General features: G+C 41.0%; 1 protein-coding gene across 1 annotated transcript in view; it reads left to right on the top strand.

Annotated features, from left to right (window-relative positions):
• Positions 1-25,530, top strand: part of ipo11 (importin 11) — a 194,003-nt gene that overhangs the window by 73,253 nt on the left and 95,220 nt on the right. Inside the window, exons 16-21 of the mRNA XM_072432530.1 lie at positions 2,591-2,717; positions 13,545-13,578; positions 13,695-13,735; positions 14,267-14,383; positions 15,409-15,522; positions 17,339-17,454. Of these exons, the coding sequence (XP_072288631.1) occupies positions 2,591-2,717; positions 13,545-13,578; positions 13,695-13,735; positions 14,267-14,383; positions 15,409-15,522; positions 17,339-17,454 (549 nt within the window). The remainder of the gene's footprint in view (positions 1-2,590; positions 2,718-13,544; positions 13,579-13,694; positions 13,736-14,266; positions 14,384-15,408; positions 15,523-17,338; positions 17,455-25,530) is intronic.

Consider the following 25,530-nt stretch of genomic DNA (forward strand, 5'->3'; position numbering starts at 1 on the left):
TTTTTTCATCAAGATCTTGCATTAATGATGAGCGTGACCACTGCACAAAGCCCTCTCCAGCTCGTCCCAAACACTCTCACTGGGGTTCAGATCTGGAGTAGATTAAGTTTCTGCTTCTCTTTACACGTTTTCTCTGCTCGATCCCAATGATTTGAGGAGACGACCTGCTGTATTTGCTTAGATAAATCCAAGTGATGACTTTTCTTTGAACAGGCAGTGCACAATATGCATTTTGGGTACAGGAAATTAGTTAGTAGTATCATAGCGTCCTTTCTTAACATTATTCTTTACTAGGGCTGGGCAATGATTAAAATTTTTAATTGCGATTAATCGCATTATTTCCCTGATTAATCACGATTAATCATATTTTTACGTGCAAAATTCAAAATTAATTAAAAAGAAGTGTAAAGTGCATCAGCATTTTTATTCAGTAGCAGTTAAATAAAATATTAAGTATTCACTTGCCACAAAATCCTGAGCCACAATCATTAAAGATGAACAGGCCACTTCAGAGGTAACGTCAGAAACATTGTAATCTCATTAAACATTAGACACTCAAAACACATTTTAGGAGCAGCAGAACCAGTCTAGTACCAAATGTCCCTAAACCAGAAAACACTTCAGTACAATTTGTAAATTCTTAGAACTTGACACTAAAGCGCCATAACATTAGTTGTGCAAACAAACACTTAAAACCAGTTAAATACAAATAAATACATTGTGTACATTTTAACTTAAACAATGTTATCAAACACAAAACTAAAGCTTATTGCCACTGACAGGGCGTTGAAAAGAGCCAGAAAAGTTTGTAGATTCCTAAAACTGTTTTTTTTTTTAATCCTCTGCACTAAGCCAGTTGTTAAGGCACCAGATTATTCACGTTTTCAAGACGCGCGCCGGGCCCTTCTCGCGGATCTCCCCAGCTACGGCGCCCGGCGGGACCTGCTCACGCGGGCCCCCCCGGCGGGACCTGCTCACGCTGGCCCCCCCGGCGGGTTGCCTTGGCTGATGCCTAGCCGCTGACTTTGTAAAGTTAATAAACCAAAGCCATGGTCCAACATTAAACTCCATTTACACCACAAGAAAAAGCAGCACAGCACAACTCCTCCACTGAGCATGTGCAGGACGACTCGGACGTCTGCTCCTGAGTGTATTCTATGGACATGAGTCCAGCGCGTCGAGAACGCGCGTCCGGTGCGTTTGTTTTTCTAATTTACACACGCTCAAATTCTGCGTCGGGCGTGATTCGGCCGCAGCGGTTTGTACGAGGCTTTAGAACTGGTGCGGACCAGGGGAATCCCACCTGCGTTAACGCGCGTTAAAATAATTGATTGCGTTAAATAAGTGATGAGTTAACGCGTTAACTTGCCCAGCCCTAATCTTTACACATTTTACATACAGTATCAATACTTTCAGTGAGAAGTATTTGGTATTAATACTTTCCAGTGTTCTAAAGTAAAAAAATAAATAAATTCTGCAATATCGATATTATTGCAATATTTTGCTCTCACTCAAAATATTTAGCTGTTTCTCAAATATTAAAAACAAATGTATCAGGTACGTATGTTAAGCATTTTTGTAAAAGGTAGGCCACTTATATTATAATAACTATTAAAGTAAATTACGGTATTTTTACTGTCAATTGTGCACATAAGCTTAACAAGTAATATAATATCAGGGAAGCCATTTTTAGTTGGGATTTATCTGTGTTCATCACTGTTTCTGAACTCGTTACACATCACTAGGGGAACAGGGGATGGCCTTGTTCTTCAACACAGTTTGTTTCTGTGGTTATAGATCTGAGTTGGCACTAGCAGGCTAAAATACCACTTCTCCACTTACACGGCACATCTTTTACAGTGTTTTCCTTTGTTAAACGTCTTCTCTTGGCGTTAGTAATAGTCCCATATTTCAGATGTGCAACAAATACGTGATTAATGCAGCAAATAATTACAAATCATCGCGCAACTTTGCGATCTGCATAATGCAAGCTCCAATGTCGCAATGACAATGCAAACCCCGAGTCTGCCGTGATGGATGCATTGACACGTCAATGTTACACATTTCCAATACTGTGGACACAGTATTGACAGTGTTGGTGCACTCTATCTGGTGGTCTAAAATAGGTTGGCCCACTGCGCTTGTTCATTCAAAAGTGCCAACCCTGAATCAGAATGCATTCTGAGGATCTACAAATAAGAGATAACTTGGTAATTAAAGCAAATAACAGCCTATTGTACAATAGAGTAGGTTGTAATATAAGTAATATAGTGACTCGGAATTGATGTAAAAATTATAGTAAAATAGAGCTTGTAGTAGTTATTGTGAAAGATCACAATTATCCTTCAAACATTTATCACCAATGAACCACAAAACAAACAGACACAGCAACAGACTTGAGCCTTGCGTTGCAGCTTCAGCGGTGCTTCTGACACGAGCGATACCAAATGACAGATGAGTTGGTCATGTGACTTTTCTTAGCGATACAGCTTGACACAAGCGTCACTTTCAGAGCTCGACACGTGTCGGCTCCTCGACTCGTTGGGCCCATCATTACTAGTCTGTAAACAACAGTCTTTCTTTCTTACAGGTACAAGCTGATCCGCCGGCGTGTCATCTGGTTGATAGGACAGTGGATCTCAGTCAAGTTCAAACCTGACCTCCGACCTTTGCTGTATGAAGTCATCTTGAGCCTGATGCAGGACCCTGACCTGGTGGTAAGCCTGTCAAAACGCACTGGCACACCACAATTACAATTATTTACTCAACTTCCTCAGAAAAAACATTGGGGTTGTTATGACTGAAACGGGCCATAAATATGCTCAGCCGCTTCACAAAGACAATTAATTTCCTAACTGTGTGGAATAGCAGCAATTATATTTCAAATTTTCTCCACAGGGCACAGCACTACAGTTTCCCTGTAACTTTGGCCTAGTATTATCCCAATCCGTTGAATTTTTCAAGACTCTTGCTTTTATTTTTTATTGTTGCACTTATTGTCACTTTGATATCTTGTTCTTCATAAGCCATCCTGTTAATTAAAGTATACAGTTAAAGGTGTAAACTGTGAGCAGGGGTTGCCTCTCTGCAGATCTGGCCTGTAACTTGGCCTGGTGGAGGCAAGGCACGTTTATTTGTAGAGCACAATTCCTACACAAGGCAAAGTGCTTCACACAATAGAAACACAATCATAAAAATCACAAAGACATGACAGAAATCACAAAACAGTTTAAGACATAAAAAAGAAGAGTGCAAATAAAATCCTTTCCGGGTCTCCAACTTCTTCCCACCATCCAATGACATGCATATTTTAGGTCAATTGGCAACCATAAATTGCTAGTAGTGAATGAAAGCAACATTGAACGGTATTGTGTATATGACTTTGTTAACCCTGCAATGAGATTACCCCTGCCCAGGGCATACCCCGCTTATGGCCCAAAGTCACTGGGATAGGCTCTTGTCACCCACGAACCTTTACAGTAGAAACAGTAGAAAATTGATGAATTAATCAACCGACCCATATTGTTACATCCCTATTTAAATTTAAAGTGTTAAGAATATGGCTATATTTTTCTCTTGTGATTCCAAAAACGTTATGCTGAACGTGAATTTTCTTATTCTAGCTAGATCAAGTGGGATTATGCTATAATTAAATTGTTAGAGAAGCATAATTAATAAAGCATTAGCAGGCCAATAAAAAAGCTTGTCCCTTTTCTCAATTATACTTGCTTACAACATTAATGAAAGTAAATAATAAATATAGCCGCAAGCGGCAATGATCGGCCCTCGCTACGCCGCCGCCACGCCGCAAGAGGAGAGGGCGCTAACGCGCCCCAATTGTCCTTTTATTACGCCTACTGCTGAATCTGTGACGCTGTCACATCTTCTCCCCTTTGTTTTACCATCAAAAAGCAATTTTATTTTGAATTCTTGGCAAAATGTGCGGCTTTGCCGCACAGACACCGTGACTCTTTGAATAAAAATGTGGATAACTTTTGATGGTCCACCCCTGAAGATGAGTCTCACCAAATTTCAGGTTAATATGTCTAACGCCCTAAGAGGAGTTTGTGAAAGTCTAAAGTGTAAACATGTTCTGGCGATTTCCCCATTGGAATAACATGGAAGGTTTCGGTCATCGTTACGGCAAAGCCATAACAATTATGACATGGGTCTCATTGACTTTTCTGATGGGGATGCCAAAATTGAGTTGTGTGTCAAATTTCATATAATTTCGCAAAACTAAATATTTAACCTCCATATAAAATCTGTAGGGGGCGCTGTGGCTCCAAATTAATTTATTTCACTTCAAGTAGGTTTAGGGCAAAGAGTTTAACAACTGATTCTAATTTGACGCAATTCGGACTTTATCTGCGCAAACGGCAGAAATGTTAAATTTGGGAGATTTCTGAAATTCTTGCTACAGACAGGTATCAATGTAATTTGGATAACTTTTGATGTCCCACTCCTCAGTAGCATTTTCACCAAATTTCAGCTTTTTAGGGCCAACGCCCTGGGAGGAGTTCGTAAAAGTACGACGTTTGGAAAAACTCCGAAGTCATGTTTAGCCATTTTTGAAGCAATATGGCCGACATTTGGTTGGGCGGACGGCGTTGCCGTAATAATATTTTTTACTTCTCTTGTCACCATCTACCTCTGCGCCAAATTTCATGATTCTACGATCAGATTTTTTTTGGGTCATTTCCCATCTCTCAATGCATTTTTGGTACATTTGGGGGCGCTGACGCGCCAATTTTTTTAATTTTAGAAAAGGGAAATAGCCAGAATGTAGAGAGGCACGATTTTTAGAGGTGTGCAAATTTTTGTGACTTTTCGTCAATGTTCACTGGGTGAAAAATAGGGGGGTTGGTCCCGAGAAGAAAGAAAGAAAGAAAGAATTAAAGCCGCAAGCGGCATCCAACGGCCCTCGCGGGCCGCCGGCCTTCCGACTCTGCGCTTTCGACTTGATAAAGATGGCGCCCTTATTGTGTGTTGAATTAAAAAAGAACTTGACAGACGGCGACACATTGGACATGGCCAATCCAGTGCAAATCAACACAAGTGTCAGTCAAATTTGCTGCTCCGCCGCACAGAGACCGTAGCACTTAGAATATAAATATGGATAACTTTTGATGCTCCGCTTGTGTAGATGATATTTCCCAAAGTAAAGCTTGATCGAGCTATTGCCCATGGAGGAGTTTGTTAAAGTGTGAAGCGTAAATGTGAACATTTCAAAGATTTGGCGTTTTCCCATTTGTGACAGTATATTTGCAGCTCCACGGCACAGAGACCGTACCACTTAATATCAAAATATGACTAATTTTTTATGCCCCGTTTGTGTAGATGATTTCCCCCAAATATGAGCTTGATCGGGCTTTCGCACTAGGAGGAGTTTGTTAAAGTGTGAAGCATAAAAATGTGGTCATTTTAGAGATTTCGCTGTTTTCCCATTTCTGACATATATTTGCGGGTCCGCCACACAGAGACCGTAGCACTTAGAATCAAAATATGGATAACTTTTGATGCCTCGCTTGTGTAGATGATTTTCCCCAAATATGAGCTTGATCAGACAATCACCCTAGGAGGAGTTCGTTAAAGTGTGAAGCGTAAAAATGTGGTGATTTGAGCAATTTCGCGATTTTCCCATAAGGATATCATGGGATGTTTCTGTCATCGTTACGGTTACGCCGTACAAAATATGACTTTGGCTCTCATACTTTTATGATCAGGATGGCAAATTAGAATTTTGTGCAAAATATAATGTCATTGTTTATAGGCCACTCTGAAGGCCAAATAGTCAGAATTCAGGGAAAAGTTTGCGGCTCCGTCACACAGAGACCGTAAAAGTTATCCTTAAAATTTGGATAACTTTAGATGCCCCACTTGTCTAGGGGACGTACACCGATTTTGAGGTCGGTGGGCAAAACGCACTAGGAGGAGTTCGTTAAAGTGTGAAACAGAAAAATGTGGATATTCGAGAGATTTAGCAATTTTCCCATAGGGATAACATGGGAGGTTTCCGTCATGGCTACGGCTACGCCGTAAAAATTAAGGCATAAGTTTGATTGGCCTTTTGCTCGGGACCCCAAAATAGAATTTTGGGCAAAGTTTAGAACATTTGTGTAAAACCAGTTTTTGTCCATCAATATTCACTTAAAGGCAACTCTGTAGGGGGCGCTATCGCGCCCATTTCAATTTTGTCATGCTAAACTGGTCCAAACTTGAAAGTTTAACAACTGATTCAAATTTGGTCCTAATCGGACTCGTTTTGATCAAATGGGAGCAATTTTTAGATCTGCAATATTCCAAAATAAGTTGTCCAACTTTGCGGCTGCGCCGCACACAGACCGGTAAAGGTATCTCAAAAAATTGGATAACTTTAGATGCCCCACTTGTCCAGAGGACGTACGCCGATTTTGAAGTCGGTGGGCAAAACGCCCTAGGAGGAGTTCGTCAAAGTTTGACGTGAACAAAATGGCTAACACAGCGTGTTTTCATTTTCAAAGGAAGATGGCGGCCATAGGGTAAGTCTGGGGGCGTGGCCACAATTTTTTTTTTTTTTTGTCCTCACGAGAGGAATGCGTGTCCCGAATTTTGTAGCTTTACGCCAAAGTTGACCTCGGGGCGTCTCCCATAGGCGCAATGTATTTTGACTTTTGTCGGTGGCGCTGTCGCGCCATTTTTTAACGAAAAAAAAAATGGCCCAGAAAAAACAAAATTTTTCGCCGATTCTGAATTTTGGGCAAAGTTTGGTGAGTTTTTGAGCATGTTCAGGGGGTCAAATTAGAGCTCAAAAAGCAGAAGAACAAGAAAAATAATAAAAATGAAAATAATAATATTTTTAGCAAAAACAATATAGCCGTTTCCACTATAACAACAAATTATACATCGTTTGAAAGCTCTAAGCCTTCCCGATGCCGTCATGGGGTGGAATCATCATTACGAGCGCTTACGCGCTCGTCACTCCCTATTCCGTCGGGATGCCCCGCCCACTCCCCATAGACTTCCATTGATTTGAGCAGATACAAGCATGACCCATGCCTGCGGCATGGATTTTCGCGTACGGGACGATGCCAAGAGGGTTTTTGGAGGAATGCAGCGCTTCGCGCTGCTGTTGTCAACAATGAGTGAATGGGCTACGCCCATTCACTCATTGTTGACTATTTCTGTCATAGCAGGAGTAAGTATGCATGATCCATGCCTTCGGCATGGGCTAGTTCACTGTACTTGCCAGGGGCGACGGGGTACCAAACATGCGGGCTGCGCCCGCATGTTTGGTCAGACAGTTGCAACGCTGCCTTCGGCAGCGTTGCGGGAGCAATAGGCCCTCCGCCCTGCTGGGGCTCGGGCCTAATAATATTCCGATGCGAAAACAATGTTTCCCATTTTCCAAATATCATAAACTATACATTTTCGGAAAGCTCATGGTGTGGGTCCCTGGTCACTGACGGGTACTTTCGTTAATTTTGAGTGGGCTCCGCCCACTTTGTGTTTTTGGCCCTCTATACAGTTATAATGTTGAATTTTTGCATTACATGCTTGTATGCACGGAACATGCAAGAGATGGGGAACGTATTCGCGAGCTACTTAGCGCAAATGAGTGCTTTATATGGGGATGACGACCGCTTCGCGGTCGTCATCCCAATGTAAAGTGCTCGTTTAGTGCGCACTTTTGCACGGGCTTCGCCCGTTTACAACGGTAATGTTCCATTTTCCTACTACTAATTAGTATGCACGGGGCGTGCATGAGTGAAGGAGTGCGTTAGTGAGTGTTTGGAAGTGGGCGAGCGCTTCGCGCTCGATTTCGTGCGCACTACGTGCGCACTTTCACATTCATTTACGAGATTAATAGGCCTCTCGCCAGCTTGTGGCGCTCGGGCCTAATAAATGCAGTAACTACTATTATGCAGCAGGGTTTTAACATGAGTGTGTTATTTCAAATTAGATTTCATCTAAATAATTACAATTGACAAGTTTTTCTAGGTTTATTTAGTAAATGTTTATATATATTCTCACACACACACACACACGCACGCGCACACACACGGGAGCTGTTGCACATTGAGATTATAGAGCTGTCTAAATCAAACTTTTGTAGGGTTAATAATGGATCAATTGTCTTTAATTTTTTTTAAACTTTTGAGTGACTATCCTTCCTATGCTTTCCTATTTAAGGAAAAATAGTTTATGTATCTGCAATTTCAGCTAATGCCAGACTTATGAATGCGTACCAATAATGGAGTTATTGATTGATTTCCTGCAGTGAGCATGCTTGGACTCAAGCAGTGATGATTGGAAAATATAGGGATTAATTGTTGCATAATAGTCTAAATAAGTAATGTTGTTTCTTCACGCACGAATATGCTACTTAATCTGTATAGAAGTACAGTTTTCATAGCATCATTTCACATAAGCTAGAGGTTTTAAGTTTAGAGAATCTTTTAATGGCACCCAGCTGACATACCATTCATTCTGAGAGTTCCAGGGCACCATGAAGCTGTAGGGCATCTCATCAGTGGATGCCTATGGAGTCTCTCCCACAGTTCTGCCTGTTTGGAATGCCGCAAGCAAATGTGTATCATTTACTGTACTTGCAATGGGTTGCGTTCATGTTCTAGAATTTTTATATCATTATCTCAGATGCTAGGCAGGGGCCTACATAACTCTCTGGAGGATTTAATGTTTTTGAAAGATGATCAATTGTTTGGAATTGGCTTCACGAACTTGTCATATTAATCTTATGTCTTAACGTCCTTTCAATTGGCAACAGTCATGTCTTTGGAGTAGAACGATGGCACCATTTTCTGAGCCTAAAATTATTTTCCTTTTATTTATTTCTTCTGACAGAGTTGAACTTTTGTTCCAGTTTTGTTTAATGTGGATTGGTCCATTAATTACAGAGTTATAAACCATAGAAAATTAATAAGTGGAATATAGCTTTCTTTTTTTCACAACGAAGTCTGGACGGTTAGTTTTAACCATTGACAAAAAAAAATTATGAGTTCATTCCGCCAAACCCGAGAACGCGCCATAGCAGCCGTCTTGGTAACCGAATGCTTTGACTGTGGTCGCAAAATCGGTGACGACACACTGGGAGATTGCAATAGCCGGAATTATACTCTTATCTCACATGCACTAAACCGAGCGGAATTTTGTGTTTTATACAACAAATTTTGCTTTTTATCTACAATGACACGGAGATGTGTCGCACTGCACTGCTCTCATGAAGGAAGCGGGCTCTTTGAGTGGCCCAAACGGAAGGGTGGAGGACGTCTTTGGACACAATTTGTCCGTATCAAGAGACATGCGGTTAGAGACAGGGTGTCATCACCATTTTGTGACACAGAAAATGTAGTGTCTGGGCCCCAGAATGGTGATGATGCCTTGTCGCTGACCGCAAGTTACCAGGAGAATGTTTTGGAATCCCAAATCGGCGATGTATGGCAAGTCTGGTTCAATGCTATGCTACCGACATTTCACGGAAGACAGTTTCCTAAACCTCGTGAAATATCGACTTGGCTATTCGAAAAAGTAAGTTGTTTTAGTAAGATATTTTCAGATCAAGGCAGTTGTCTGTGCTTTCGTAGATGCAGTATGGGGCTGTCTGACTGACGTCGTGTACATGATGGCGTCTTGTTGTTGTTGACTGTCAAAATATATATATACAAAATATTCCTCTAATTTCATGGGAAATATTCCAGTTTAACACGCACCATTCAGAAAGTTTGAAAAATTGCTTCACGCCCCCTTATCTTTTGACCTAGTCATTGTAGTCAAACCATTCACTTTCTGTTTATAACTGCAGAACTGAGAGGGGGAATTTTATTTACATGTTTTTGTTATTAACATATATATTTTCTTAAATGTAATAATAAATCGCAGGCTTTATTAGACAAGGCAGTGTTGTATGAAATCGGGGGTGACCATGAAGCAAATGGTCTACAAACTTACTGCATGTGCCACATTATGAAAACAAAGTCACAACAATTCTTTAAAAAATGTTGCCATAAAAAGCCTCAGATAGAACTCTGGTCTAGTTCTTAATCAACCCTCATTTCTATCAATTACCAATGAAAACCCATTTATTGTAACATGCACCATAAGTAAACTATCTTAATGTATCTGATCATCGTACAAAAATAACTATAATTTTCCCACTAGTGCAAAGAAAAGGTCTTTTCATTTGTGACATCCTCAGGATTCATCAAAATCATAGGCACATTCTAGTCAGCATCTACCAATGAAAATAAGTAATATTCAAACCTTTGTGTAACCGTGTATATTTTTTCCTTTGTAAGTTACTATGAATGTCTTCACACAGGCTCTTGGAGTAACCGTGTACTCTAAATATTAATGTGAAGTAAATGCTTTGAGCCATTGTCGAGCAGGCCATATTTTATCACTGTTTTCTGAGCTGTGCGTTTGCTCATTAGCGCTTTAGTGCGGGTGCTGCTTGTTTTCACCATTGAACCTTTTGTTACATGTTAATGAGTGCAGCTTCACTGAAACAGTTGTTTGTGTTTTAACTGTGTCACTGGTCAGCCTTTATTCAGCTATGGGCTGTAATGTATACATTTCAGTATATGGATTAACCAGTCGTTCCCATTTCTCAACCAGTGGTACTGGGACCCCGGTACTTGAAATGGTTTCAAATTTTAAAAGGTCAAATTGAATAGGACTTAGATACAAAATATTCCTCTGTAGTACATTTTTTATCCATAAGAATGTTTTTGAAGATTTTGAATGTGATTATCATAAAACATACATATGATACTTTAACTGTACAACATACTTCTGTAGATTTGTCTCATGCGAGTACACTGGGTATTTAGGTTAAATTATTGATGTTACGTAAAATAAAGATTTTAAAACAAAAATGTGATGTACGTTGAGTTTATAAAATTTGCATACTCAAATGCAAATCTCTTTCATATCAAGATAGGGCTGAGCAATATGACCCCACTCATTTTTTTATTAAATGTATTTGTTTTATTTTAAAACACAACAAGACATAATCAAGACAGACGTTTAATCAGTGCAACACAAAAATACCTCGATTTATTTCTAAAAAAATCTGAACTCTGCTACAAATCACCTGTTGACTGTACTTTACAGAGGATTAGCTTTGAACTTCTCAGTTAAAAGACCCAAGATGATCATTGACGAAATGACCCAGTCTTGATTAACATTTGATTAATTGTACTGCCCTGTGTAAAAAAAAAAAAAAAGCTTAATTTTAATGTTGATATGTTTAAAAAAAAATTTGCAAATTGAGTATTTGCCACGGACAGGCTTTTAGTAAGTCTAATGTTGATCAAATATGATTGGTTCTTTTTCCAGCCGGCTTTGAGTCTGTTCCATTAATTATTCACTACAAAATGTTGAGGCTTCTTATCATCAGCTGATTCCTTTCCCATTTGAATAAGGGCAATAGAGTGTTGGGCAGGTTGAGGCTCTGACACTATTATTCTCCTTGTGATCCTGATTGGTTGCTTAAAAGGGAAATAGGCATTTGAAGTCGGCATACCTGACTGACCGATTGACCGCTACAGAATCCTTTGACAGATCAAAAACAAAGCAGCACATTCATGATTGTCCAATGCAATAACAATATTTTTTTTTTAACTCTGGTACCAGCTGTGATAGTACTCATCTAAATCCGGACTTTAGCTATTTAAAATGGAATATTTGGTTAAGAAAGCACGCACCTGGTCACTTGTTAACTCTCCAGTTTTGCTTGGCAGTTTTGAGATTGAACGGTAATTACCCAAATCATTTATTTGGCCTCCTTTGTGCAAAGGTAGTAATAGTAGATAGTAATGGGATATTTTCAGTGTGAATTGTGGAATTAAAAACATGAGTTAAACAGTAGAAACATATTTGCTGTGCTCATAACAAAACTGCTGCCAGTCTCCTGCTGATTTGGTTGCCTTGGCTTCTGCCCAGGCCTTTTCATGCTCTCGAGATAATGCTGCCATGTCTGCATTATTCTTATTTTTGAACCTGATTCTTTTAAGAGGGGCATGTTTATCACTTGCCCCAAGTGGAAGAGTTCATGTATCTCGGGGTCTTGTTCACGAGTGAGGGAAGGATGGAGCGTGAGATCGACAGGCGGATCGGTGCAGCTGCTGCAGTGATGCAGTCGCTGCATCGGACCGTTGTGGTAAAGAGGGAGCTGAGCCGAAAGGCAAAGCTCTCTATTTACCGGTTGGTCTACGTTCCTACCCTCACCTATGGTCATGAGCTTTGGGTAGTGAGCGAAAGAACAAGATCGCGGATAAAAGCGGTCGAAATGAGTTTCCTCCACCGTGTGGCTGGGCGGGGGGAGCTCGGAGTAGAGCCGCTGCTCCTCCACGTCGAGAGGAGCCAGCTGAGGTGGCTCGGGCATCTGTTCCGGATGCCTCCTGGGCGCCTCCCTCGGGAGGTGTTTCAGGCATGTCCCACCGGGAAGAGGCCCCAGGGAAGACCCAGGACACGCTGGAGAGACTGTCTCTCGGCTGGCCTGGGAACGCCTCGGGATCCCCCCGGAGGAGTTAGAGGAAGTGTCTCGGATAAAGCGGATGAAGATGGATGGATGGATGTTTATCAGTTATCATCATTAAATGTTTTTATGAAAATAATCTTGACATCCCTTGCAAATTATTCAATTGTCATCTGGACACTTTTTTAAAAATCCTCCATGTCGGTTAAAAGAAGGATTCTCTAAATTTTTTATTTTTATTTATTTTTTACAAAAATGGCTTCAAATCTTTTTTCAAACCATCTCTTCTCCTGCTTAGAATCTTCACCTCACTGTCTTCAGAAGAGTGGTTTGTAGCTTTAAGATGAAGATGCACAACGCTCTGTAATCCTGAATTTGCATGTCTTCTGTCCTGATACAGCCTCTTGTGCAGTGGCTGTTTAGTCTCACCTGTAACGGTCTTTACAACTTTCTTCACTGCATCTGATAGAATACAATACATTACTCTGTTTTTGTGTGCGCATCTTGTCCTTAAAGTGTTGCCGTGTTTAAAATAAACAGGATTTTTTTGCTGTCTAAAAAGCCTTTGTAGTTGTCAGACATTCCCAAGACATAAGGGATAGAGCCTCCCAATATTTTTTTGGGTTTGTCCAGTTTGTCCAGTTAACTGAGCCGTTTGTGATTGTTTCCTATATACTTCTGTTTGGAGCTTCCATCCTCTCCTCTGATAGTGGAAAAATCAAGAAAGGCCAAGCAGTTCTCTGTGTCTTCTCTTGTAAACCCTATATTCGGGGCCACCGCTATTTATTTACAAATCTTACTTTGGCTCTACCAGCGTTCCTCTTAGCATCTGCTTCATGCTCAGTGAGACATTTCGGTAGCACTCTGCATTCAAAGAAGATTGTGTGAATATTTCCTGCCAGGAGTTCCCACTCTGTTCTCACTTTTATTTTAAACCTCATTTGAAGTTCCCACATTTATCACATTCTTACTTACTTAACTTGCCTTGAGCCTAAGTATGGAGCTTTTAATTGTGCCTTTGTTTCACTTTGAATTTTCTGTTTGATATTCTTTCTTTTGCCCACAGGTGCGCATCGAGACCGCCACTACACTCAAGCTCAATATCCTTGAGTAACTTCTTTTTTGTAGAGTTAAAACAACTGAAAACAACATTTAACATTATATAACTCCTTTTATGTATAAAGCTTTGTTTGATTTTGTCCTTAACGTCCGGAACCTGTCGATGACTTTGAGTTTCGAACAGAACAGTTCCTCCCAGTAAGTATTTGTCATTATCATGATTGGTTACTGCTCTGTATCTCACAGTTCAACATGTAATTCCGTAGTTTGCATCTAGTATAAGTATAATTTTGTCCGTCCATCTCGAGGTGGCCGATATGTAATTTACAAGATGATACTGAAATTGTTGTTTTGTAGGCATGCAAAACGACTTTCAGGAGACCTTCAGGAGAATACCATACTTTTCGGGCTAATTTTTCTGAATAAAAGCCACGTACACGAAATTTACAAAGCAAATAGAAGTTGTACATATACGGGCCGCACCTGTCAATAAACCGTAGGACAGTAAATAAATATTGACCCAGCGCAAAGCAAGAATGCATGTTTTTCAAGCTATCTTTCGTCATAAAAACCTGTAATTGAATAAATGCAAGATGGATAAGTTTACCACATTTAAGACAAAGCAATTGCATATCTCTGTAGACGTGCAGGTAGCAAACCTTCCACCAGAAAGTTACATAATGCATCTTTGAAACGAGTAATGCTTGGCTTTTTCCCCCTTGTTTTTAGTACCTGGAGTCCATTTTTGGGCTGCTCTTTCAGCTTTTGCAGCAGGTGACCGAATGCGACACCAAAATGCAAGTCCTCCACGTCATCTCCTGTGTCATCGAAAGAGTCAGTATCCAGGTACGGCTTTACTTTCAGAGGGAAAACGGCTCAGAGAAATCTTTCAACTCTTTAAACGGGCGTTGTCATTGGTTTGCTGGTTAGTTCTGCCTGCTTTTTACCGTTAAGATCCCCTTAAAATGACCTTCCCCTCGACCCTTCTGAGCTCTTTATTCACATTCACATCTTGAGCACATACAAGATACATACGCCTACAAGATCTGTCACCCCAATGGTTCTCATCTGCGTGAGCTGTCACTCTTACTCTCCTTAGTTAAACCCTCTCAGTTTAACCCTCTCAGTCTGTAAAATATGTCATTCAATATTCTTACTGGGCTCATGGGGGATTTCCAACCCACGAGAGGTCGAATGCTTAAACGCAATGTCGACAGACGCTGTGGGACGAGCTTTTCATTTCACTCCTGTCACTCACTAAAATGTCATCACAGCCAGGTTAGTGGGACAGTGTCCTCTCGGTACACTACTTTGTTTTTTTTCCTTTCGTTTTTCTTTTTGACAGTTCTTGTGTATGTGTATTGAGTACAAAAATGGTAAAGTTGCTGTGTCCAGTCATAGTGTTGCCACCGGGCACAGGGAGGCCTCAAAGTACTTTTTCATTAAACTGTCATTTCTGATACACTAGAACCAGTTTTCATCATGATTGTTTAGCTTCTACCCAGCTCTGCAACACTAGAGTTTTTTTAATATCTAAAACCTTTTATATTTCTTCTTACTTTTGCTAATGGATTTAGTGCTAATCAAATCAAATTTAGGAGCTAATCAAATTTATTTTATTAGCTTCATTTTAGGCACGCTAAGGTAATTTACCACCTCAAAAAGAAAATATTTTCCAATTATCATTGATTGTAAATATGATTTAAATATTCCCGATTCATGTTTTCCATAGCCAGCAGCCCTATGTTTATTACCATTCCAATTGTCTTTAGTTTGTAGCTCATACATAGTTTAAAATCAGGTTGATGTTTGGAGCACTTGGATCAAAGAGTTGTTGCATAATTGTTTTATCAAATGTTTTTCGTTTTCAGATTAAACCGTATGTTGGCTGTCTAGTGCAATACCTACCTCTGCTGTGGAAACAGTCTGAAGAACACAACATGCTTCGATGTGCCATTCTTACCACTCTCATTCACCTGGTTAAGGTACTGAGCTCATACATTTACCCTCAAACAGAACAGACTATGTCATTATAGCTCTTGGCTGTTATTGCATCGTATTGCAGACATTTCTATTGTTGTTAGTAATTTCATGTTTTATTACATAATTTACTCAGTTTACAACTTATTTCGCAAACACAAATTTCTCCAGGATTTGTGTCTTGTACTGAGTGTCTTATCTGTGTAGTTAGGGGTCAGTGTATGTGGGGGGGGAAAGGAAGTGAAGTTTCAAGGACGTCATAAATTCTCTTAGGACGTTCAAAGCCAGTGTAAATATGGCGGTTCCATGGAGCCTACACTTCTCAACATAAGTGTATATAGCTGGGACAGTGGGGTCATTTTTATCTCCTTCCACTTTGTTTTGTGGCTGGTTCATACTTTTGCAACGCCCCTGACAATTCTCAAGGGTAGGTTATGTTCTGCTCTTTTGTGACATATGCAAATGTTGACTTTTTCTTTAGAGGTTGACTTGCGAAATAACTCTTTAAATTAACTGTTGCGCAAATTAGAATATGAGAATATGAAAAATGACACTGTTTATAAATATTGGGAGAACCAATATCCGAGTAAATTCAAGTATTTAAATTAGGGCTCCAAAATGTGCTGCTCTGTGCAATAAAACCAGCTGAGTCACAGTTTGTTCTACAAGGCATAGAATTCTCATTATACAATCTTAGCAAGAGGTGGAAAGCCACATCATTTTTGGACTATTATTAATGCGTATATCAAAAAACAGAACAAAAAACAACTCCTTAAAGGTCAAATAAATGTTCCAGCTGGATGGCCAAAGGAATAGCAATTTGAGAAACAAATGTGGTTAACTAGATTATCTAATTAAACATATCTACCATTATTTTTGCACTCTTGTCTTGAGCCATAAGATATATATATATATATATATATATATATATATATATATATATATATATATATATATATATTTTTTTTTTGCCACATTCAAATGAAGAGCTACTTTTATTTCTTTAGCAGTGGCTCTCAAACTGTTAAAACCAGCTTTAGGGAAAGTGTGGTAATATATGGCTTCCCAAGTAACACAAGATGCAAACCCATATGTTTCTAAGTTAGGGCTAAAGATTGTCAAAAATAGGACAAAGCCAGGTCCAACACACATGTGCGGTCGAGGAGTTGTTGTATTTCCCACACGGTAGCTGTTCTTTGTGCGATGTCAAACCAGGTTGAGAGAGTGACTTTGGCACATTTACTTTACAAAGCCCAACACAACAATGGAGGCGATCAGCTCGGCGGCTTATCTGGGTCCAACAGAAACTTCAGAGGCGATTAGAGTTTGATGAATATCATCATTTGCTCGCAGAGCTGCATCTGGATGGTTTTTTACCAGTGTGGGTTTGTTTTGGTCCTTCCGGATAATTAAATACTTACATCACTGGATAGTAATCTCTAATTGGCTGCCGGGACAAAAGTCCAGCTTTAAATGCCCAAATGCCCTGGACGCACATCCACATAGACTTTGAATATAAACCTGACGTCTTGACGCCACCGTCTGAACGCACCATTAGTGAAAGTAAAAATAGTATTGCTTAAGGTTGGGTACTAAAATACTTTTGACATGGCTTTTGTTCATCAAAGTGAAAGAACTTCAATGCTGTTCATAAAAGTATTCTCCGTTTCCACTGATGATGTCTAAAAATCCCGCCTAATGAAAGAATTGCACTAACACAAAGTAGAATATGGATCTTCAGATAGTTTCAAGTAGACTTTTGCTGTAATTTTGTACATTGTCTCATTTTTGTGTTTTTGATGTCTGTTTGGGTTGTTGCAGGGCCTAGGGGCGGAGAGTAAGAACCTCTACCCTTTCCTTCTGCCAGTCATTCAGCTGAGCACAGATGTGTCCCAGCCGCCTCATGTATACCTTTTAGAGGACGGACTGGAGCTGTGGTAAGCTCATACACACCCTTTTATAACGTTTCAATCTTTATTTGGTGCATGTTTAATTGAGGTGTGGCCTGGAAGAATTAGTTCATTTTTCACTTCACAATGTACATAAAGTTTCACGTTTGAATGAAGTTTTTTGTGAAGACAAGTCCATTTGACGTCAGTGTGATGCATTGAAGCAGTTGAACTTATTTCACCTCCATAGGGACAGAAACAGATGGGGAAGGGGAAAATAATCAACCCCACTGTGACTGAATGTCGCAACGTCTATACCTCTATACCATGAGAAGATGCTGAGGAAAGGGTTATGTCAGGGCATTTCCCCTGCCACAAACAAACTACTGCACCATCTCCATCCAAAATGGTGTGTCCCCAGCTTTTCCATGTACATTGAACCCTTGTTTATCGCGGGGTTACGTTCCAAAACGAACCGGCGATAGGCATAATCCGTGAAGTAGAAACCTTTATTTTTTTTTACAGTTATTATACAATGAAATACTCCATAAAACATTGAAGCTCACAAGCGCCGTTCTCACTGGCCTCTCACGCGCGGCGCCGCTCTCACCGGCCTCTCACGCAGCTCACACGCGCCGCTCTCACCGGCCTCTCACGCAGCTCACACGCGCCGCTCTCACTGGCCTCTCACGCGCGGCGCCGCTCTCACCGGCCTCTCACGCAGCTCACACGCGCCGCTCTCACCGGCCTCTCACGCAGCTCACACGCGCCGCTCTCACCGGCCTCTCACGCGCGGCGCCGCTCTCACCGGCCTCTCACGCAGCTCACACGCGCCGCTCTCACCGGCCTCTCACGCAGCTCACAAGCGCCGTTCTCACTGGCCTCTCACGCGCGGCGCCGCTCTCACCGGCCTCTCACGCAGCTCACACGCGCCGCTCTCACCGGCCTCTCACGCAGCTCACACGCGCCGCTCTCACTGGCCTCTCACGCGCGGCGCCGCTCTCACCGGCCTCTCACGCAGCTCACACGCGCCGCTCTCACCGGCCTCTCACGCGCGGCGCCGCTCTCACCGGCCTCTCACGCAGCTCACACGCGCCGCTCTCACCGGCCTCTCACGCGCGGCGCCGCTCTCACCGGCCTCTCACGCAGCTCACACGCGCCGCTCTCACCGGCCTCTCACGCGCGGCGCCGCTCTCACCGGCCTCTCACGCAGCTCACACGCAGCTCACACGCGCCGCTCTCACCGGCCTCTCACACGCGCCGCTCTCACCGGCCTCGCAAACTTCAAATTGGCAAGCGGTTTTACGTACGTGTACATATTAATCCATAACGTTATTGACACACAGGTAGAGAAGACGCGGAGAGACTGTTTAGCATTACAAATTCTATGTAATGTCATAATTGTTTCTTCTTTACTTTGAATGTCGTAGAACATGGACACTTCAATACTGCTACTGGTTGTACTCCTCAAATGACTAAAGGTCAGGCATTAAATTTAATGTATACAAATAATAAATGTCAAACATGGGCTGCACCATTTTCAAAAAATATTAAGATTTGAGTTTTATGGCATTCAATAAATGTTTTGTCCTTTATTGTCCTAAAAGTACAACACATTTATTTTGTGCATCCGCGGTAAAGAGACACCTGTACACTCACATTATGCATATTTCATAATTCAAATAGTCATTCATTCCTGTAAGCTCAGCTCAATAACGGCTCAATATTCAAAGCTGTGCCTTAATCTAACTAAATGTCCTGAAGATGAACTGATGATGCCAGACCAATAATCTCCTGTGAGATGCTAATTATATATATTTTTACTGGCCAATTCTGTTTATAATATTCTGCTGAGAAGCCGCAAAATACAGTCACAGTTCTAACAAAAAGAAGCTGCAGAGGAAATGTAATCCCTTTAAAGATGCATATGGCCTGACTCAGACGTTGTGTTTGAAGTCAGATCAGTGGGCGATGGAGCTCACTCACGCTGCTTTGTTGTTTCAAGCATATGTTTTTTAAGCCGTGTCAGGAATCTGCTGCTATAAAGTGCATTCTCTTTTCTTAATACATTTACTCGGCACTGAAGTCTCTCTGCAATAAAAGGGAATTAGTCAGTGATTGTCCTCTGCCTTCATCTTGCTCCATAGTCTGTCTTCCCAGTCTGCGTCCTGTTTTTTATCTTCCCTTGTAAACACTCAAGTCCTAAATGTTTGTTTACGCTACAAAGCCAATGTCATTTTCTCCTGCTTTTATCTTTGATCAGCTGAAACCTCTGAGTGTTCCCTATACGCTCATTTTCTATCCATTGTGAACCAGGGGGCACAACATTCTCTAGCGTGTACTTTAGCCTTATATTCATTTCATAGATACATACTTAAAGTACTTAAATGGTTACGGTGCCACAATATTTTTTTTTCCAAGTCTGAAATGTTGCTATTCAAGATAAATTATTTAAATGTTCACCGGATAATTTTTTTTGGTGGTAGGTGGCTTGAATCCGAATCAGAAAAGGTTTGTTGCCATTGTCAATGAACAGAATTCACAAACATAGGAACTTGTCTTGGTGATTTGGTGCAACATATAACAATGAACAATGATAAAACAACCTATATAAAGTCAAAAAGGAAAACAATTTAAATCTGCTAAATAGGCTATAAGATAAAAAAATGAAAATAAAAAAAATATGAAAATAGGCTTTCTATGTACACAAATTTACAGTTGAATTTCCATATCTAGTGCAGAAAGTGATTACATTATGGTTAAAGTGACAGTGTTTAGGAAGTGTTCATGAGCCTCATGGCAGAGAGAAAGAAACTGTTGGCGGGAGGTTCCGGATGGACCGTAGCCTCCTGACTGAGGGGAGTGGCCTCCTGCCTAAGGGGAGTGGCTCAAATAGTCCAGGATGAGAAGGGTTGGCTGTGATTCGACCTGCACGTCCCAGAGCCCTGGAAATGTCCTGAAATTTGTATATATATTATATTATTATATTCCACAGACTAACAATAACCTTACGTTTTTTAGTTTTGTAAAGAGAGAAGGATGCATGCTTTGCGGGGACTTTTGGTTATGACGTCGGTCTAGACCAGTGGTCCCCAAACTTTTTGACTCGAGGGCCACATTGGGTTCTAAAATTTGGCCGAGGGGCCGGGCCAGGAAAATATGGTGTGTTTGTGTGAACGAATGAATTACTATAAATTACACGCAAGATTTGACCTGTAAATTGTAACAAAGCAAACAAATGCAAAGCTCAATGTACAAATTGTTTTCCAAATGCATTAAATAATGATTAATTTAATTACATTTCAGTTGAATAAACACAGCAGGAAAAGTGACCTTCTATTTCAGTGGGAACAGTGTTGTTGATCTCCCTGTTTTGCATCAAAGTCTGGTGTAAGTTTTGTTGTGGCAATTCTCAGGATCGATCCTTTGGTGTTGGTCAGTGAAGCTGGATCTGTGACGTTTGTTCATGTTCATGACACTGAATGTCTCACATATGCAGGTCGAGCCAAACAAGACCAGCATCTTCTGTACTTCCTCCGGAGGTTTTGTTTCGTTCAGTGAAGCATAAAAGTCGTTAAGTTTAAAGAGTGTTGGACTGTTTTTTTTATTAGCATTTCTTCTACCCATAAATGATCTAGTAGTAACAGCATGGAATGATTAATATCCATAAATAAAAAATCTTAATAAATGTCACCAGAATATGCAAACATTTTGAATTTAATGTTACATTTTTGCACTTCTGTCCTTCTCACTTCTCCAGTGGTTGGACACTTTGTCCAGGTTGATGCTTCTTTTGCTTCTTGCTGTGACTTTATGCTCATCAACTGCTCCAAAATGTGCCACTTCATGACCATTTCTGGATGATATTATTCATAAACTAACAGGGCCGCACCTGTCATAAACCGCACGTGCCCACGTTGTAACATGAGATATTTACACATACATAAACGCAGTAGTGATGCGTTTTTTAAACCGGGGGTCTCGTGGCGCACGCGGCGCATCCGCTTTAGTCCTGCTTTAGACCCGCTTTAGAACAAATCACAGCTGTCTCTAGTGTCCCCTCTGTCCCCTCTGTCCTTGACTCTGTGTGAGCTGATTTACCTGTGTCTTCACATCAGGATCATCTGCTCCTGAGCTCGTACTCATCGAGTGAGTGTTACTGTGACATGAGATATTTACACAGAAAATGGTCCAGATAATGATGCACATGTGTCTTTTGACTCGTGAGTCAGGTCTGGCCAAGAAAGTCTCATTTACACAATAGTGACACGCCAGTGTCTATTGAACGTGCCTCGGGCCGCGGTCCGCTCTGCGCTGCGGGACTAATAAGACCAATTTCTCAGTGAATATGATTCTGATTGTAATAAAACACGCAGTGTTTTGAAACAAAAAAATGTAGAGAACACGACGTGTCCCCTGGACAGTGCTTCTACTGTCCATAAGATCTACAGTGTGTCAAACACTTGGGCTTCCTGCTTGATTTGCCCCAGTGGCCGTTTGTGGTGAATTTTATTTTCTGCGCGCCATAGATCTTATAGAGGGAACAGTGTCATCTCTTGGGGAAATGTGGGCATTACAGGTGAAAGGTAAAGTGAATGGCCAGCCACAGTATCAGTTTGACTCTGACATTTGCAAAAAAATAAGAATAATTATTATATTATTATAAAACAATAATTTTTTAATATAACTTGGACAAGCTTGGCGGGCCGGATTAAAAGGCCCAGTGGGCCGGATGCGGCCCGCGGGCCGTAGTTTGGGGACCACTGGTCTAGACACACCAAATCGCTCCACCGCTGCTGAAATTTGCCTTAAAAATCACTGTTCCACCTACGGTACATAATCCCAGAAACAGGAGCAAGGGATGAGCAAACACTGAAAACACAACATGGGTACAGCAAGCTACAAAACAATCAAAGCTGAAACAAGGCCTTGGTGAGAAACAAACCGCCTCACAAGCTAACGAGACTAACATGGCTAGCACAGAAGCGGCTGGGGAGCCTTTTGGGGGCCCTTCATTAGGAATGGACTTCCCTCCTCTTTACAATCTTTTTTTATGGTCAGGTTTTTGGCATGAAATATTTGTTTTCCATTTTATCTTTTCCCCTGTTTCATCTGCTGTCAGGGAATTAGACATACACCCGATGCTATTCCTTAACACATAGAGAACACAATTCAACTTAGAATATGAAACGACACAGAAAGATCAGACATTTGTGTGGCATGCATGGGAGAAAACGCGGGGACTGTGTCAGCCAGGCCGTTGTAAGGAGCCTGGCTGACCCTCCTGCGTCTCACCCCCGCGTCTCACCCTGTTTTTCCCATGCTGGTTGGTTTTATTAGATATTCTGGAATAGGCGGGTCACATTTCTCATTGGTCAGCCTCACATCAAGGCACTTGGTATTTTTCCGTAGAGATCAAGCCTTGGGTAAACATTACCCAGACTCCTCTGGGTTATCACCCCCCCTCCATCTTTACGACCCCTTCACAAATAAATGCTGTCACACACCCGTTCTTCTCTTAGACTAATGATGCAGATAAAATATCACTATTATGCAGATAAAATACATCACAGAAATATAATCATATATTCACATTTTATCACATTTCCCTCCTGTTTATCAAAGCATTAGTCTACTGTATCATATGCCAAACATATTATTCTTTTCAGTTTTCAACATGTCTTTCATATTGGTGTTAAAATGACACTTTTACACTCAAAAAGTTATTCACAGTTCTCAACATTGAACACACTTCTTTTCTCTCGGCCCACAACATTTCTACTGCATTACTGTCCTAAATTTTGAGTCAGATTGGTCAATCTCTGTAATTTGACAAACAGACAATTTATCTTGTCTATAATTTGTGCGGTGTGATGGGAAATATAGAAGTACAAGCGGAAAGCCCTTAAACCCGCTGCTCTCTGGTCAGTCAGTTCTCGTCAGGGACCTCTGGACACCCCAATAGAATCAAATACGTTGTATCAGGTGCTACTGGGACCAGACTGTCCACTAACCTCTCGACCTTGACCCTGCGGTATGGTTCTGGGTGATGCTGGTCTTTGTTCTGACCATGGCTGGCCACAAAAGGGATACATAGGCACAACGTCCCACACCCTTTGCCTCCAAGTGCCCTCAGCACTGTGTCTCCACACCACCATACATCCTCGCTTGGTTTCTTAAGAGACCTCCTTCCACTGCTCTCTTCGGTCACACCTATGACACATATGAACTGGTACATTTCCCATCTCAATTCATAATCTCATTAACATTACATGTAGTTATGTTGTAGCAGATAAAAAACAATCTTAGTTAGTGCAAACAACAGTGGCTGTATAATATGCCATTGCGTTTCTTCAGCCTCTGTCATGTCAATTATACATTGTACATTATTACACATCATGCATTTCATAACCTTTCAAGTTGATCACTTATTTTCTTCCCTTTATTCCATTTACCGGTATACACAGTTGTGTATGTTGATCGATTGTCCCGATTGTCCTGATTGTCCGGATTGTCCGATGCATAATACAGGTGTTCAGCACCCATATTACCGTCATCACTTGTGATGATGATAACTGTTGATTCTTTCACAGAGTATGGTACTCTGCGCACCGTAGCCTCTGGCTCTCGTTCATCGTAGCAAAGTATCGTACTTTGCGTACACGAATCTGTGTGTTGTCTCTGCATACAAAACGAAGAATACAAACGAAGTCCTGCGTCTGCGATGTTATGAATCTGGTGCTGTGTTGTCTGCTGCACCCATGATCTTGTCCTCCCCATGGTCGGTGTGAGGACGACACGGTGTGGCTCCGTCCACTGGCTGTCCACTTGGCTCCGTCTCTGTAAACACCACATCTCCAACACGTTCTCTGTGGTGATAAACAAAGTCTTTTCGACAATTCAGTGTATTTCAAACAGTTTTCTTGTTTACAATTTTTTTTTTTTAGTAATTATTGATTCGTAATATTTGTTTACACGTACATATCCCTCCTTTTTGAGATATGGAATTCCCATTTCTCAAACTACTACATTTAAACAAAATTAAATAATCCAGATAGTTTACAACGTTCATTAATCCAGGATGTAATCAAGGAAGAGATGGAATTGCGTCTGTCACTCCAACTCCGCAATGTCACCTCTTGACCTTTCACAGTTCAGTGGTCACATCCCTGGCTGAGCCCCCCCTTACACGGCGCTGGGCCCCCACCCTGTGTGTCTGTGTCTGTAATCCGACACTGCCAAACCTATCTGTTTTACCACCATTTGTTTCAAACTCCAAATGTTTCAAACTCTAAAAGTTTCAAACTCTAAAAGTCTGGTGTCCACGTGTGTGCGCGCATGTGTGTATGTGTGTGTGTATGTGTGTGTGTGTGTGTGAGTCAAATACATCAAACAATACTAATTATCTCAATAATTCCCCCGTTGAGCTGGCCTTAAGGGTCAGTTCACAACTTAGAATTCTTCATCAAATTTAACATCTCCTCTGTGGGTGTGGCCTGAATAAAATCACCCATCTAATGTAATATGTGCTAATCTTCTATATGTGCTTCAGGTGAGTTTCAAACTCAATCTCTCACACCTGCTCATGTGGTGCTTTACAAACATTGTGTATTAGTTTGTTCTAGCAAGTCTATATGTGTATAACAATCAAAATGATTCTAAACCTTCCCCTTGGTTATAAGGCACATCATTTTATCAGTCTAACCATCTCTTGTCTCCGTCCTGAGTCCTATAATGTTTAAGTCCTGTTATCATTGGTTTTCATAACTTCTATAGCGTCTAAATTTAGATGATATTGTCTAATTTAAATCTATTCAATTCTTGATTGAATCTCAACAATCCTTCAGGTATTTACTTTAGAATGTCAAATTCTTTCCCTGTTAATTTTAGCTTTTCCTATTACCCATCACGTCAACCCCCCCTGAGGTGGTGTTGCTGTTAATTGTCACTGTGATACGTAAAGATAACGACATCTGCTCCATCCTGAGTCCTCCAGATTCTTTGCCAGTCAATAGCCCCTTATCTCTGACTATCTTTTATGACTTGGTGTCGTTTGCCTTTAGTTAATGACCCATTCATGTCTTTCCAAGGAGGACATCGGACGTCACTATTTAACTTATTCCC

The sequence above is a fragment of the Eucyclogobius newberryi genome, unplaced genomic scaffold, assembly GCF_026437365.1.
Source record: "Eucyclogobius newberryi isolate DKJ021-1_F unplaced genomic scaffold, fEucNew1.0.hap1 SCAF_6, whole genome shotgun sequence".
In the NCBI taxonomy this organism is placed as follows: Eukaryota; Metazoa; Chordata; class Actinopteri; order Gobiiformes; family Gobiidae; genus Eucyclogobius; species Eucyclogobius newberryi.